The sequence below is a fragment of the Dendrobium catenatum genome, unplaced genomic scaffold (genome assembly GCF_001605985.2).
Source record: "Dendrobium catenatum unplaced genomic scaffold, ASM160598v2 fragScaff_scaffold_334, whole genome shotgun sequence".
NCBI lineage: Eukaryota > Viridiplantae > Streptophyta > Magnoliopsida > Asparagales > Orchidaceae > Dendrobium > Dendrobium catenatum.
Genome location: NW_021318796.1, coordinates 3,468,119 through 3,485,794, shown reverse-complemented (window position 1 = coordinate 3,485,794; position 17,676 = coordinate 3,468,119). Strand labels below are relative to the sequence as shown.

The 17,676-nt window shown below is 32.7% G+C and overlaps 1 protein-coding gene across 9 annotated transcripts in view; it reads left to right on the top strand.

Annotated features, from left to right (window-relative positions):
* Positions 1-3,191: 3,191 nt before the first annotated feature.
* Positions 3,192-17,676, top strand: part of LOC110099920 (acyl-CoA-binding domain-containing protein 4) — a 35,122-nt gene continuing 20,637 nt past the window's right edge. The window contains exons 1-7 of one of the 9 annotated variants that reach the window (XM_020827242.2): positions 3,192-3,427; positions 3,525-3,650; positions 7,173-7,334; positions 7,573-7,650; positions 7,726-7,845; positions 7,953-8,019; positions 12,189-12,250. In XM_020827242.2, the coding sequence (XP_020682901.1) occupies positions 3,528-3,650; positions 7,173-7,334; positions 7,573-7,650; positions 7,726-7,845; positions 7,953-8,019; positions 12,189-12,250 (612 nt within the window). In that variant the 5' untranslated portion in view covers positions 3,192-3,427; positions 3,525-3,527. Of the gene's footprint in view, positions 3,428-3,524; positions 3,651-6,833; positions 6,954-7,156; positions 7,335-7,572; positions 7,651-7,725; positions 7,846-7,952; positions 8,020-12,188; positions 12,251-17,676 lie in introns of those variants that run through there. The other 8 variants (XM_020827248.2, XM_020827245.2, XM_020827247.2 and 5 more) reach the window with 8 other exon arrangements.

Here is a 17,676-nt window from a genome sequence, read left to right as displayed (position 1 = left end):
ATGCAATGGTTTTGAAAATATTGATGTTTATTTTGAAATAAAACAAATGCAGTGTTGAATTTTTGTGCATTTAAAGTTTACCTTTTTTTTTATTTTTGATGTATTTAGAATCCCTCATATTTGAGTGATTTTTAATACACCATAAGTTATTATCATTGCGATTATCTGCCCCCAATACTGTCGACCACCACCGCCTACTACCATCAGCCATAATTATGGATTCAACATGCAGCGATGCAGTGTTGTGGTCTCTGGCATTATGGTAACATATACCCCCCTCCCTCATTTCATTTGCTTGCCGAGGAAGAAAGGAGAGAAGGCAGAGAGGAGATAGAAAGTCTTTTTGGGCTTTTCCTTTCGTAAGTCATGTTAAGCAAATTGTTTTGATCATAGAAAGTAACATCTACTCTTCATCTATTTTTAATAATTTTGAGTAGTTTATTTTCTTGAAGAAAGAGTTTTTATTGGAGGTGATTTAAATGGACATGTTGGCAAAGAGATAGATGATTTTAAAAGTATTCATGGCGGCCATGGTTTTGGAACAACAAATGAAGGTAGCAAGATCATATTAGACTTTTGTTTAGCTTGTGATTTTTCAATTGCTAATACCTTATTTAAGAAAAGGAATGAGCATCTCATCACTTATAAAAATGAATATAGTACAACTCAAATTGACTATTTTTTTATAAGAAAATTAGATAGTTTAGATTGCAAAGATTGTAAAGTTATTCCGGGTGAAAATTTATGTACACAATATCGATTATTAGTTTTGGACTTTAAGGTCAGAAAATAAAAAATAAAGTAAAACAATATTATAGGATTAGATGGTGGCATTTAAAGAATATTAAAAAAATATTTTTAAGAGTAAGATTTTAGATCTTAAGATTTTATCTGTGCATGAGAATGTTAATGTTATGTGGGAAAAAATGACTAGTGATATTAAGATTATTACAAAAGATATGCTTGGAGTATTAAAGAAAAAAGCTCCTAATAGTAAAAATAGTTGATGATGAAATCCAACTGTGCAAGAAAAGATTAAAAATAAAAAGATCTATAATAAAAATTAATTTAATTTTAAAAATATGATAATTGAGAAATATATAAAGATGCTCGTAAGAAATATAAGAAAGCAATATGTGATGCAAAGACCTTATCTTTTAGTGATTTATATAATAGATTAGAAACTAAGGAGGGGGAAAGATATATGTATAAGTTAGCCAAACAAAAGGATAAAAGTAATAAGGATTTAGTTCAAGTGAAGTGTATTAAGGATGAAGATCAAAAAATATTTTTCTTAGAAGATGATATTCAACAAAGATGGATGAAATATTTTGAAAAGCTTTTTAATAAAAATTGTGAAAATAAGATTGATTATAGTGACCTTAGCACCCTAAATGAAAATAAAGATTTATATTTTTATCGACATATTAGTAAAACCGAACTTAGAGAGGCTTTGAGGAAAATGAAGGGTGGAAAAACTGTTGGACCTGATGATATTTCAATAGAGGTGTGGAAATACTTAGGAAATGAAGGAATTTCTTGGCTTACTATATTTTTTAATATTATTTTGAAGACTAAAAAGATGTCAGATGAGAGGAGGAGTAGTGCGTTAATCATTATTTTTAAGAATAAAGGTGATGCACAAGCTTGTGCGAATTATAGAGGAATTAAGTTAATGTGTCATACTTTAAAACTATGGGAGCGAGTTAATGGAGCATAGGTTGCGGCGTGATACTAATATTTCTCAAAATCAATTTGGATTCATGTCGGGTAGGTCGACTATGGAAGCCATACATTTATTAAGAGGTTTTATAGAGAAATATAGAGACAATAAGGAGGATTTACATATAATATTTATTGATTTAGAAAAAGCTTATCATAAAGTTCCAAGAGAAGTGCTATGGAGAGTTCTTGAAAAGAAAGGAGTTAATAATGCTTATATTCAAATCATTAAAGATATGTATGCAGGAGCTATTACTTGTGTTCAAACACAAGGTGGTTTGATCAAGTATTTCCCTATTTCGATTGTGTTACATAAAGGATCTTCCTTAAGTCCATATCTTTTTTGCTTTAGTCATGGATGTTCTCACCAGACATTTGCAAGAGAATGTACCTTGGTGTATGTTAAGCCGCCGTTGTTACCGACGGTCTACGCTGTAATAACGACGATATTTATACCGACGGTTGAACAGCCGGTACGCAGCCGATAACAAAACCGGCAGTCACTGACATTTAGTCCGCCAGAATCTAAATTGTGGTATTAAATGCCGATGAAAAAAACCGCCGGAAAAGTTTTCCGACGATTTTTGAACCGCCGAGAAGCCGTCAGTGTTTTGCCAAACCGTTAGAAAACAAGTAGTAATCGCCGGAACAAACCGCCAGTTATGAGTGATTTTTCTGTAGTGAGTACACATTTTAGATATCTTGGATCTATTGTTCAGAGTGATGGTGAAATAGATAGGGATATTATCAGCAGAATTCAAGTTGGATGGTTGAAGTGGAGGAATGCATCGGGCTTGTTGTGCGAAAGAAAAGTACTCCTAAAACTTAAGGGAAAATTCTATAAGATGGTAGTGAGGCCTGCAATGCTTTATGGTGTTAAATGTTGGCCATTAAAAGAGAAGCACAATACTAAGTTAAGTGTGACAGAGATAAGGATGCTCAGGTGGACGAGTGACTTTACCCTTAGAGATAGGATATGAAATGAGCATATACGTGAAAAGGTATAATCTGACAACTCTTTTAGCCTCTCCCATTTCTTTGGAATAACCCATTAATTTTTCAGGAAAAAAAAAAGAGTAGTACTAATTTTTTGAAAAATCCAACCACTTCTTAATGTTCCAACATGAAACTTGGCCTTGACAATCATTTATAAGTTTGCACATTTTTCATAAATAATCAACAACCAATGTTGCCTCACATTCTCTTAAAAAAACTATTAAACCAATTATAATATGTGAATTTTTCAATTCGCAACAAGTATGCAAAATTTGTAGACCGTTTGGTTCTTCAATTAATATACTAAAATATTTTACCATCCTTCAAGTGCTTGTTTAAGCTCATTTTTTTTTTCAAGTATAGTTTTTCTTACCATTCATATATTTTGTGATTTTTTTAATGAAAATTGAACATGTTTGAACCTAAGTATATATATATATATATATATTTACAAGCCTCGCCAGCGTAATTCGTAGTCACTCGAATTCTGAGTCCTGACCCAACTTCCCTTCTCTCTCTCTCTCTACATATCACTCTCTTCTTTCTGTCTCTGTTCGCTCGCCCTGGTCCCTCCTCGACTCATTCGTGAGCGGGAGAGGCAGAACAGATCAAAGAGAATCTTCATCACCACGCCGATCTCTCTCGTTGGACGATCGGAAAATTGGCCATCTCACTTTCGTCCTGCTTACCTGAGGCTGAGATCTACAAGGTGAGAATGATCTCGACTGCTATTACGATTTTTTCATAGCATAACTAGGTTCAAAGACAAATCGTTTTTGACCTTGGATTTTGCGGAAATAAAACAGGAAATGTATGATGTTCCAGAGCAATCATTTTGTTTCCTTTTTGTCTACTTGGATCGGCTTTTTTATTTTGCGTTTTGTCCTGATAAGCGCATTACATGGATCGAGCTTTCGTCCCCGTTAACTAAGGTTAAGTTTTCAACCGGCTATTCTTTTTATGTGGAATGGCTTCAAAAACATTTATCCTATAGAAAAGCTACGATGATTAGCCATTTTTAATGATTTGATTGTATCTTTTAACAAGCTCAACGATGATTTTATCCATTCGATAGTTCTGCTTTGTATTTTATAGCGTCCGTTCGACCAAGAAATCTCAATATTGCTGAAAGTAGAAGTAGGTTTGCTTGTGTAGGTTTGCATCACCTGAAATTCTAGTCTTTAAAGATTCCATAATAATCTGGCAAGTCATGCTTGTTTTTATCTGCATACGTTAGAGTTGTCATAGTTAGACGATTTAAAGGCTTTCACTCATTCTTCATCGCGTTTTCTCCCTCGAATTCTACTTCTACTTCACAGGCCACCAATCCCGCCAATGCCTTCACCCAGCGAGTTCTCGTGGCGACTTCTTCACCTCTTCTTTTTTCGTCGAGAGTTTCTACAATTTGGGTAGGAAGGGAAGGGGAGAAGACAAGGGCTTAGGGATTTAGATTTGTTTCATTAAGTTTAGAATTACCAATATATCCTGTTATTTTTGTAAATGTTGTTAATTTCTTCAATTGATAACATGAATAAATAAAAAATGTAAAATAATTTATTTAAATTAATGAATATAATTATGATATTTATGGAATTAAAATATAATAAATAGACACATTAAAAAAATTGTGATTGATAATTAATTTTAAAATATGATTGATAGTAAATTATAATTATTCTAATTGCTTAATTTTAAAATTTATGATGACAGAATATTTAATAAAATAATGTCTTTAGTGATTCAATTTTTTATTCATGAAATTTATTGATATCATTGTATACGTATTGTTTAACAATTAAAGAATATGTTGATTTCTATTAAAACTTTTAAATTAATATGAATTATTATGTTTTATTTAAAGCGTTTAACAATTTATATGAATTATTATGTTTTATTTAAAGTCTTGATTATATTTTATTAAATTAATGTTTGTAGTAATTGTTCATTTTAGTTCAGGTTTAACATCATATCTAGCATCTTTCCTAGACTCTAGCCCTTGGTTAAATCACATATTTATTTAAATTCTAATCCTTAAACAAATAAGCAGACAATTTATTAAGATTTAGTTAGATTTAATCTCTTTCATGCAAGATAATTTCCGAGATTTAATTTCACTAGGATTTTTTAAATCTAGATTGACTGGATTTCTTAAATCCTAGTTGAGTTAAATTCTACTTTTAGCAAAATTGCTCCATTACGTTCATTTTTTTTACCAATGCATTCTACATGTTTGCCTTAGTTTTTTAGATTCCTATTTTTTTAAAGATTGATTGATATTGAATGCTGCAGGGTCACTAACAGTGTAACACGGACAAAATATGATATACACACAAGGCACTGCAAATTTAAAAAAAGCATAGGGCCCAAATATAGGTTAGACAAGGTGTGTGCTAATTAGTATAAACATCAAAATTAATTATAATAAATAAAGAAAATAAAATCATAGTTCATTTGATGTAATAAATCAGGCAAAGAAATCCTCTTAATAAAAATAGTTAAATGTTTATTCCAATAATAAAAAAAGAACAAAATCAATTAATAGCGTGATAACTAGCATTATCCTAAGCGAAAGGAAAATAAAGAAAATGAAATTAAAGCTAATTTTGAAGGTTGTGACCCGCCTTGTCCTTCCATGCTTCATGAGCTCCAATAAAAAAAGGAGTGTACTGATAATATATATAAGCATATGCATGCATGTGCGCATATATATATATATATATATATATATATATATATATAGTGCATTCCATTTCCCAAGTATATGTATGCCAATCTATGAAACACACACAACACGATAAAGACACAAGACACGTCAATTATTGATAATACTATCAAAAGTCTGGCATCGATGTTGTGCAATAGACATGAAACATCGATGTCAAGATAGTATCACCCCTAAATGCTGAGATGATATTGGTTGTCAATGTTGAGATGATTTTAGACAGATTAGATGTCGAGACGGTGTGGTGGCGTGATTATGAGTGTAAAAATTGCTGGGGTCGAGCGTCAAAGTCAAGACTACATCATACTTCAATGTTGAGATTGTTTTAAAACATTAATGTTGTGACACCATCAAAGAGATGACATCATGCATTATTGTGAAGCCTTAGTTGTAACTCGTTAGGGAGAAATGGAAATAAGAATATTCAGAAAATGAAATATTGAGTGCGGACAATTTATTTGTGACTATAGAGAGCAAGTAAAAAAGTTATAGAAATTATATTAAAAAAATATAAAATATTTAAGACAAGCGTGCCTAAAATTTTTTTTATTATTTTTTAATAGAACACACCTATCTTTGGTGTGCTCTACAAGTGTCGAAGGCGTGTTAGATGCGTGTCGTGTCCGATATGTGTCGGGCATTGTATTCCTCTTTGAGGAGATGTGTCGATGCATCATAGATGCCAGTAGTACTCAGTTTATACTCTTTACATTTGTTCTCTATAATAACAACAAATCAAGCCTTTGTCCCACTACGTGGGGTCGGCTAAATGAATCCTTTTTCTCCATTGTGTCATATTAAAAGTCAAACATTGTGTCCTTTACATTTGTTCTCTATAACAAAAATTACAAAATCTCAAAGGCTCCAAAAAATTTTATGCTAGTCTCTTTTTTAATTTTTTTTTTCCTTTTCCATTTAACTCAAATCTTCACATGTTGACTAAATAGTTTGCCAATATGCTGTTATTACTGGTTTTGCTTGATTATTAAGTTGGAACGCATGTCATATATGCTTATTGTTTCAGACTTCTCATTACATTTTTCCAAAATAGATTCCAGTTTAATTTGAAGAGCCTCACTTACTGGTTTTGGTTAACACAGAACTTGGAACTGCATGCAAAATGCATTTGAACAATTGTTTGTTTTTTCGTGGAGATTATGAGCTTTAATACTTGTGTCCTGTGAGTTTTATCAACTAGAATAACTAAGAAATGGATGAATACCAATGGTTATCATGACAAAAACAAGTTTAAAATGCACATTTTATGGAATGACCATACACCTAAGAAATTTTGAATTACTGTGGTAAAAGTTTTAAATGATGTTAAGGTTGATGCTTGTCCTAGATTTGTCAACATGGCATTTGAAGCTAGGAATTTTTTTTTTTTGTGAAGGAAACGGTTGTAGATGGACGGAAGACATGTAACAAATGGGTTAAGGCCGCAAGTGCATCTTCTTAATTGAGCATTTACTTGCACGTTATTATGCTGCAGATCATGAATAAATGTCTGTAGGTATGATAAAAGTATCAATTCAGTTGAGGGAAGCATATGGTCCTCTCGTGTGTGTAACTCGATGAGCAATCCCATTTCATCTTTGGATTGTATCTGCTCAACTAACAAAAAAATTGGCTTCTTTGAACTCTGATATTGTTTATGTGACTCTGAACCCTCTTAATTTTTCAAAACTGATGAGTGCATTCTTATGCCTTCTAAAGCCTTCTAAAGCCTTAGGTCATTTCAAAGCAAATCCATATGCACGATCCTTCATTGGCTGGTGGAGGAGATAAGATGGTCAATGGGCATTATAATTTGAATGTTCTTCTGTCAGAAATCCATAATGATAATTGGACGTTACTACATTCTTCAGGCAGGAAACCTTTAGCTCGTTATAAGGTAAAGGTATCTGTTATAATTGTATGGCAAATTTACTTTTCTTTTATCTTACAGTAACTTGGCCTTGATTTGTGTCTGGAATGTGAGAACCGTTTTTTTTTTTTTTTCCAATTTGCTTCTCTTTGCAGCGCCAGTAACCTTTTTCCTCAGAAGTTCTATTACCCTTGAAATCATGTTTACCCTATAGCAGATTTTTTCTTATTTGTACACTCATTTCCTGACTTCTTAAACATCTCAGCATGCAATTGCAGTTGCTCAGGAAAAGCTTTTCGTCATTGGCGGAAGCTGCAATGGTCGATATTTTTCAGACGTGCAGGTCATGCATGAGATTTTAGAATCATATATGAAAAAAAACACCTCAGCAGATGTTAATATTATGGAATTTATGCAGGTTTTTGATCTTAGATCGTTGACATGGTCCGTGTTAAATCCAAGGATTGAAATAGAAAATCTCGGTTTAGAAAATTCTACCTCAAAAGTGGCCTTCCCAGCAATTTCTGGCCATAGTCTGGTGAGTTTAAGTAGCGGCCCATTTTGTTTTACTGCAACCATTTTGATTCTTACGAGGATTTTGAGTGTTTATTTTGCTGGTATTTTGTTAACATCATTATTTCGTAGGTTGAATGGGAAAACAAGCTTCTAGTTGTCGCAGGACATTCAAAGGAAAAAACAGATTCTGTGATAGGTTTGCTCGATGTTTTCAATGCTTTATGCATCTAATGTTCCGAGTATTTTAATAAAGCATTGAACGATAGCAATTAGCATAAGACCTAAATGCACTAAAATACTCAAAACTTCTATCTGAATCAAAATTAAGTTGGTTTAGGAAGCTAGTTATTTTTACATTCGCACATTTATGGTGCAAGTTAAATGCGTGTATTTAAGGTATGGTGTTCAATCAAAATTCAATGCACGAATTTTATGTTCAGCTTCCATGTGATATGGTCAAACTTGCAGAAAAAAGCATTTAAACACATTCTAATGCTCATTGAAGCATAGTAATACGCTTTAAACCATTATTTGTACTGGAATATGATAGGAAACACTTGGATTTCCAAGTGTTTCTCACCAAAACCAACTAGATCCAAGATGAAAACTGCTGTCCACAACAGTAAAACAGCCAAAAACAGTAGGAAATGGGGAAAATCTGAGCGAAAAACTGAAGAAACGACTTGTATATTACTAGTAGATGCAAGGAAAATAGTAACGATACAAGGATCCTCTATTCGAGAGGAGGATCGCACTCTCCCAATCTCTAGATCTTGATCTAGAGCCCTCACTATCCAAGAAGACAAAAGAAATTCCTACAAAAACATGACATAACCCTAATCCCCCTCTTACTCCCTACTTAATGCATTCTAATTCAAAACAAAAGCAAAAGGACCTCTCTACCCTTCCTTCTCCCTCCAAAAATACTTCAATTTTGTTTGAATTCCAAGTGGACCCCACTCCCGAGCTCCCCATCGTTTCCGCCCGTCCGCTGTCTCGCGATCGTGTGCTGTCCCGCGATTTTTTGTCGCCTGGAGAAGACCCGGACCGGCTTGGCCGGTCCAGGTTGGCTAGAAATCTCATAGTCAATCAACTGTTAAATAATGAAGACACAAGCTTGTGCATATCCTGGCTTGTATCGGTTTATCCTCATAATTACGTGCCTGGGGTGTTCATGGCTACACAAATATGGCCTTCAATGAGCTTGCTTATGAGTAACTTTAATCCTCTGATTCATGTTATTAATTCTAGGATGTTTTACAATTTTGTTATCTAAATCTGCTTTAAAATTAATATTATGTTTCTTTGTACGATCAAGACCATCATCAACACTACTACATGGTCAGCTAAATAATAAATAATTGTCATAACTTATAAGCTTGCACTTCTTTTTGAGATCAACATGGAGGTCTGTGGCAATTGATCCCCATAATGGTGCCTTCGGAATTAGCCTTAATTCAGAAAATTGCAAATAAATTGGGGGGGACTTAAAAGCTGCTTTAATAAGTAGTAAGAAAGCTGTCCCAAATGAAACCTTTATTTCAATGTACAAGTTGACCTTTCAATTTTCTAATAAGATTGATGTATTTGCAATTGTTCCTTTCAGGCCAACAAAAAACCATGAAGTATAGATAACAATAAAGAGTCAGATATGACTAGGGGCAGAAAAATCAGTTTAATTTTTTCATATGTAGAACAATTCAACAACATTGTTAACCTGAGAACCTCATATATGTAAAGCTGAGATAGTTTGTTAAAAATGCAACATATTCTTTTATCTCTAGTAGAATCCAAAGTATTTGAGCTTAAAATTGCCATCACTTGAACCTTTTAATATAATTTTCTTTTTAAAGAAAATTAAGTTAAATGTTCAGAATATGTTGAACTATTTCAACATGCAGCAAGCTGAGAAGCTTATCAGCAGTCCAATTCTCATTATTAAATAATTCTATTGCTTCGAATTAGGTTTTTTTTTTCTAATTACACGTAAAATCTTCTTGGTTTACTGTTTTCCTTTATGGTCTTTCCAATTAGGTTTTTATCTAATTACACGTAAAAGCTTCTTCATAAGCCAACTGACTCTCAAAGGAAGTGCACATGTTTAAATTCGTAGTCTACATAGAAGCCTTGGAACCACTAATCCCCATCATTGGCTTTGATTCAAGGTAAAACATCAACAACAGAGAGAATGGTGAGAAATAAGAAGCAAAACCTCAGTTCTCGGTTTTGGAGCTGCAAAAAAAGCTGATTGGCGGAGGGCTTCAGCCTGCTGCTTCTCGATCTCGGCGAGCATAGCACTAGCTCTATCTACACGGCAGGAGGCCTTTCCCAACCTCTCGAGAAGCGGCTGTTTTTCTTCCCTCTTCAATAGCTCATCCACCCGCTTCCCAGGCAGCCCATCCACTGCCTCTTCAAGGCCTAGCGATGACGGCTCCGTTTTCTCTCCATTGGACCTCACGAGAAGTTATGCAGATATATATTTTTAGATGAACTACCTGATTGAACAACAACAACTACTATACTTCTAAAACAACAGAGCTTATTACTTAAGAAGGCGAGGGAAGGAGATGGTAAGGGAAACTTTTTTTTTTCCTTCAAAGGGGGAAAAGTAAAAAACATAGCTTAGTAGCTTACTTAAGGAAGATGGTGAGGGAAGAATTGAAGAAGACGCTATGCGGCCGCAGTCCTGCACACGCATCATTTTTTACTTCAAGCTTCGACCTTCAGATAGCAGGGTTGTGAGGAGCGAACGAAATGCACGAAGAAGGCACCGGCTTGCGACTTACCTTTTGCGTGAGAAATGGTCGGGTAGAGGAAAAAAAGGAAGAGGAGGGGGCAAATTATGAAATTATTCCTATTATAAAGAGAGTTTTAATATGTTTTAGAGGGGCCAATCCCCCCCTCAGCACTAAAGGGTTCCTCCATTGCATCCATTAGAACACCTTGCCCATCAGGAATTGTGTTTTAATTGTATTTTCATGTTTCCTTGCTTCACATGGACAAAGCACAAAAGTTTTTACGAGATTTAGAGTCTGCAAATCTCTTTGTTGCCCCCACTCTTCATATTTCTACATGATTTTTGACATGGGTGAGTTCATGATTTATGATATTGTATTGGACTTGTAACATGTTCAATTGATCACATAAGCTTGAAAAAATCTCATCACATTCATGATCCAACATATGACCTCCTAAGGATTTTAACGTTGTGAGCATTGATGCAACCTAGGTCCTAATAGAGAAGATGATACAGGGTGGTATAGATTCTAATGCTAGGCACAAAGTAAATTTTAGAAGTTGATTAGGAAAGAATTGCACTAGCAATTAACTAAAACATGGATGAAGTATGAATAATATTATGTAGGTTTTCTGATGATGCATGCCATAAATTAGTACACTCATGTAAATTATTCGTGGTCTACAATTTGCATTTTCAACTTGTATTGTTCTTTTGGTACACAATAAAAGTAATGAAGATTTCATTGATATTTGATAGGCATATTAATACGTTAACTAATACTCCTTAAGAGTTACTAGAGATGAGATTATTCTATATCCTTGTGAGACTTTGTTGCCAATGCTAAATCTAGATCTTAGTTGTTGGAACAATAACAATCATCGTCACCTGCTTGACATCAAGAACAAACATTGTAGATGGATGGGAAGGATAATTGATTAAGCAGAAGGAAAAATGAATAAGAATTAGTTGGACATGATTTTATTGGTTCCTTAAAGCTTCATGGTGGGAAATTAAGAACTTATATCCTAAGAATGAAAATTTAATTCATGAAAAGACATGTTTTCAGACTAGCAGGACATCGAGAAATGGGACAACGACCATTTATTCTAGGATAATTGCTGATGATAGAACGTGAAATGACCCCAAATATTGCGTGACAGCTAAATAATATCAGACTTGAATCTATGGTCGTTCTCAAACATGTGATTGCATCCCACAGTATGGTTGGTGGTCCATGCTATACAACCATGATGTACTTTGTGAGGCCAGAATTAATAAAAAATGTATAAAAATGCATTCCAAGGTGTCATTGCATCTCATTAAAACATTTTAGCCCATTAAAATTCAAATACAAGAAATCCCCACTAAATCATCTCTCAAAAATAAATTAATGATGATGACAATCTTCATTAGACAAGCAAACTTGAAGCCCTGCATCACCTATCAGGTTTGCATCTCCTTTTGGGTCAAACGTTGCCTTCTACCTTTGTTTCATATGAAGATATGTTAATTTTGAATAGTGTATGGTTATACCACTCAATTTTCTAGTTGAATTTTGCACTGTACCTGAACTATTATTGCCACCATATTGTTCCTCTTATGCTGATTACCTTGATTATTTGCAGTTTGGTCAGTTGATCTAAAAACATTGGTGTTCTCGATCTTGAAGACCCAAGGAAAAATTCCGGTAATGTTTATATTTTGTAACATTCGAGAAGTACTTATTTAGTTTGTTTCTTGACCATCATATGTCAATGACTTGACATGAACTAATTTAGTCACTCTATTAATTGTGTATCAACATTGTTATCAATATTCTGCCTTTGAAAGAATATTTCTTTGGTTTGATTTTGTGAATTTGAAAATTTTAGTCATTCATGTTGAGTGTTAGTTGAGGTGTTAAGACTACTAATTGCAAATTATTTTTAAAAACTTTTATACATGTTACGTTAGGTCCTTGTCTTCTCTTCCTAATCAATCAAGTCTAATTTTTCTAATACATCAAATGGGTATATTTTGTACCCTTTGTTGTAACGTCTAAATTACCTAGGCATGTTTTCAATTACTAAATTTTCAATAATTGTAACTACAATATCATCTTCAATGTCGTTGTCAAGTCCCAAGTTATGGACGAGAAAAGTGGAGGGTTGCATTTGGTTCTCTTTCAAGTAAATTAATGGAATTAATAGATACTATGATGCATAGGAAGATAAATATTCCATGCATTCGGGAAATTAAATGAGTTGGAGAGAAAGCCAAGGTGATTGATAGTTTAAGATTTAATCTATGGTATTCTGATAGGAGTCATACTAGAAATGGTGTAGCCGTGATTATAAATAACAGTTTGAAGGATAGTGTTGTAAAAATTAATAGAATTTGAGATAGAATTATATCTTTAAAGATTATTGTTGATGCTAAAATTATTAATATTATAAGTGCTTGTGCTTCTCAAGTAGGTTTGAATATATGTTCAAAATTAAAATTTTGGAATGACTTAGAAGAATTAATATAAAAAATATCTTTGAAAGAAAGATTTTTTATTGTAGGAGATTTAAATGGACATGTTGGTAGAGTGATAAATGATTTTAAAAATATTAATTGTAGCTTTGGGTTTGGTGCGAGTAATGAAGATGTACATACCACATTAGATTTTGCTATAGCTTATTATTTTCTAATTGGTAATACCTTATTTAAAAAAGGAGATGTCCATTTAAATCTCATCACTTATATACCTAATAAGTTATGATTTTCTCATCACTTATAATAATATATATAGTAAAAATCAGATCGATTATTTTCTTATAAGAAAATAGATCGTTTAGATTGCAAATACTGTAAAGTTATCACGAGTGAAATTTTATGTACCCAACATCGCTTATTAGCTTTGAACTTTAAGATAAATGTGCAAAATATAAAAAATAAAGTAAAGTATTGTTTTAGGATTAGATGGGGGCATTTAAAAAATATTAACAACAATATTTTTGAGAGTAAGATTCTAGATTCTAAGATTTTGTTTATAGATGAGGAAGCTAATGTTATGTGGGAAAAGCTAGCTAGTGATATTAAAAATATTGCAAAGGATGTGCTTAGAATATCAAAAGAAAAAGTTCTTAATAGTAAACAAAGTTGGTGGTGGAATCAAAATATGTAAAAAAAAATATAATAATGAGTTTTGTTATAAAAATTTGTTTGATCTAAAAATTCTGATAATTGAGAAAGATATAAAGAGGCCCGTAAGGAGTCTATGAAAGCAATATGCGATGCAAATATTTTAACTTCTAATTATTTATATAATAGATTATATACAAAAGAGAATGAAAGATATATGAATAAATTAACCAAACAACGAGATAGGAGCAGTAAAGATTTAGTTCAAGTAAAGTGCATTAAGGATGAAGATAAAAAAGTGCTTTTATTAGAAGATATTCAACAAAGGTGGATGAGATATTTTGCTATTTTTTTAATGAAGATTGTAAGAATACAATAGACTTTAGTGACCTTAGCACCCTAAATGTAAATAAGATTTTTTTTTTATCGACGTATTAGTAAAATCAAAGTTAGAGAGACTTTAAAGAAAATGAAGTGTGGAAAAGTTGTTGGACTTGATGATATTTCTATAGAGGTGTGCAAATGCTTAGGAGATGAAGGAATTTTTTGGCTTACTAAAATTTTTAATATTATTTTGAAGACTAAAAAGATGCCTAATGAGTGGAGAATGAGTATGTTGATTGCTACCTTTAAGACTAAAGTTGATGCACAAGATTGTGCAAATTATAGAGGAATTAAGTTAATGTGTCATACTTTAAAACTATGGGAGAGATTATGGACATAGGTTGCAATGTGATACTAATTTTTCTCAAAATTAATTTAGATTCTTGTCGGATAGGTCTACTATGGAAGCTATACATTTATTGAGAGGTTTGATGGAGAAGTATAAAGAGAATATGGAGGATCTTCATATGTATTTATTGATTTAGAGAAAGCATATGATAAAGTTCCAAGAGAAGTGCTGTGAAGAGCTCTATAAAAGAAAGGAGTTAATTATGTTTATATTCAAGTCATTAAGGATATGTATGCAGCAGCTGTTAGTTGTGTTCAAACAAAAGGTGGTTTGACCAAGTATTTTTCTATTTCAGTTGGATTAGATCAAGGATCATCCTTGAGCCCATATTTTTTTGCTTTAGTCATGGATGTTCTCACTAGACATTTGCAAGAAGATGTACCCTGGTGTATGCTTTTTTGATGATGATATTCTTCTTGTTGATAAGAATAGAGAGGAACTTGAAGGTAAACTTGAATTATGGAGGTCAACCTTAAAGTTTAAAGGTTTTCGTTTGCGTAAATCTAAAATCGAATATATGGAGTGTAATTTTAGTAGTAATAGATCTAGTGGGGGTATTTGACTTTGGGGGATCAAGTCATTAATAAGAGTACACATTTTAGATATCTTGGGTCTATTGTTCAGAGTGATGGTAAAATAAATGGAGATATTATGAGTAGAATTCAAGTTGGATGGTTGAAGTGGATGAATGCATTGAGCTTGTTGTGTGATAGAAAAGTCCCCCTCAAACTTAAGGAAAAATTCTATAAAATGGTGGTGAGACCTGCAATTTTTTATGGTGCAGAATGTTAGCCATTAAAAGAGAATCATAATATTAAGTTAAGTGTTTCAAAGATGAGGATGCTAAGGTGGATGAGTGACTTTACTTTTAGAGACATCATACGAAACTAGCATATACGTGAAAAGGTTGGAGTAGCTATACTGGAAGATAACTTTAGAGAGAGTCGACTTAGATGGTTTGGCCACATAAAACGGAGGCCTTTTGATGACCCGGTTAGGAGAGTAGATGTATTAGATTTGACTTATGTTAAAAAAGTAGATGTAGACCTAAAAAGACTTGGTTAGAAAATAGTAGAAATAATCTATCTTTATTAGATTTAAATGAGAATTTAACCCTTACACACTAGAGAAAAAGGATTCATGTAGCCAATCAAACGTAGTGGGATAAAGGCTTGATGTTATTGTTGTTGTTCACTATAATTAGCCCTCTATCATGTGGATGTTAACTTTTGTAGCTAAGAGATATATAGACCCTGAAGGGTTGATCCGTTTTACAAAGGCTCCCAGTAGCATATAACCCTTACTCAATGTGCTTTAGGGTTCATTCCAATCAGCCTAACCTCATATCAAACAATTGAATTGGATATGTTATTTCCTTTAAGCGAGAGGCAGTCCTGTTGACAACTATAATTGTACTGAACCACATGTTTTGCCTATTAGCCAACTTTAGTATGAATTTGTTGGGCCTGATGCGTTGCTGTTTAATGGTCACATCCTTGAGCCTCAAAATCCCAATCAACCTTATTGATCCCTTCATCCTTTTTTATCCAAAATGAACTTTAGCTTTCACTTGAAGGGATATGCCTTATACTTCCACCATGATCTATGTAATATGAGATAAATTAAACAAACTACAATCGATTTGAATGGATGACTGTGTTGGTTCATTCTCACATGAGGAAGACGAAGGTGCGTTGCTTGGTGCGTAAGGAGTCAAAAGTGTTTCATCCCTATAAATCAACAAACAACGAAGACAATGATCTAGGCGAGGTGATTGGGCGTGGGAGAACAACCGTGTGTGAGGGTGAAATTTTGTGCGAGGTTAGAGGCGAGGAAGGGCTTGAGTGACATCGGCTTTAGTGATCGAGAGTACTTTCGTGCTTTTTATAGTGGATGAAGGTGGGGGTTGGGGGGAAGCTATTTAAAAGATTGGGATAAGGTCAGTTATTTAATGTTATTTTAGAAAATTAAAAGTTAATTTTTAGAAATTTATATTAAGGTTATATAAGTTAGGCTTATTATTTAGATTATTAAATTAGTATTATTTAAAATTTATTGATTTATAAGTTTTTTTAAGTTTTTAACACTAGGAAATTCACAGAATGTTGATGGAATTTCTGGCAGCAAAATTCCACTGTAAATTTTGATGAAATTTTTGCTGAAAATTATCGGCCAAATTTTCCTCCAAAAAATCCGTTGGAATTTGCAACGGAATTTTGCCGCTAGAAATTCCATTGGAAATTGCTGGCAAGTTTTTTTTTTCAGAAATTTCGTTGGTAATTTTTGACGAAAATTTTTTGTTGAAAAATCCATTGAAATTTCTGACGGTGATTATTTGACGGTTTGATGGAATTTTTACTTAATTTTTTACTGCGAAATCCATTGAAAATTCTGTCAGAAAGGGCTCTATTTTGAATCGAGCTTTCTCCTCCAACCGAAGCTCTTGGCCTCTCAGTCGCCTCTCGCCATTCAACTTGATTTTTAGGCAATTTTTCTCCATTTATTCAATTTTTGGAAGGTAAAACTTCTTCTATTCAATAATTTTCAATTTTTTGTTATTAGAGCTACTTAGGCGGATTTCTTTATATTTATAATGGATCATTGTTATCTTTGTATCTGATGGATCATTGTTATCTTTGTATCTATTTTTCGATTTTACAATATTTAAATAATAGTAAGGCTAAAAGGATTCTTCTTAGAAAATACTATCATTTGATACGAGTAAGATATTTTCATCATTTTTTAAAAATTAAATTCTCTTTAGAAACTTGCAAAATTAAGTTATTTGTGTAAATTATGTATCTAATTATTGCTTAAGGTTTTTCTATTTTCTATCTATAATTATTTAAACCAATGAAAACAACAACCTATTTCATCTTCAACTTGCAATTTTTTATTTTATATTTTGGTATAGTTTTCCGACAGAATTAATTATTTATGATGTATTTTATTTAAAAGGAGAATGTATATATATAAACACAACATTTTGAAAACCAGATCGGACTAGTCGGTTCAACCGGTTCGACCGTGAACTATCCAAGTTTTCAGTTCGGTCAAATTCAAAAGTCGGATTTGCATAAAATCAGCTCAAACTAGTTTGAATCGATGGTTGAACCAGAAAATCGATAAAACTGGTGCCGCTTTTGTATAATCGATAATTTTTTAAAATATTTAATTTTAATTAATTATCTTTTAAATACTATATTTTATTTTATTTAAACCTTTTTAAAATTTCAAAATACTGGATCCAAACGGTGGACATAGGCAGGAAG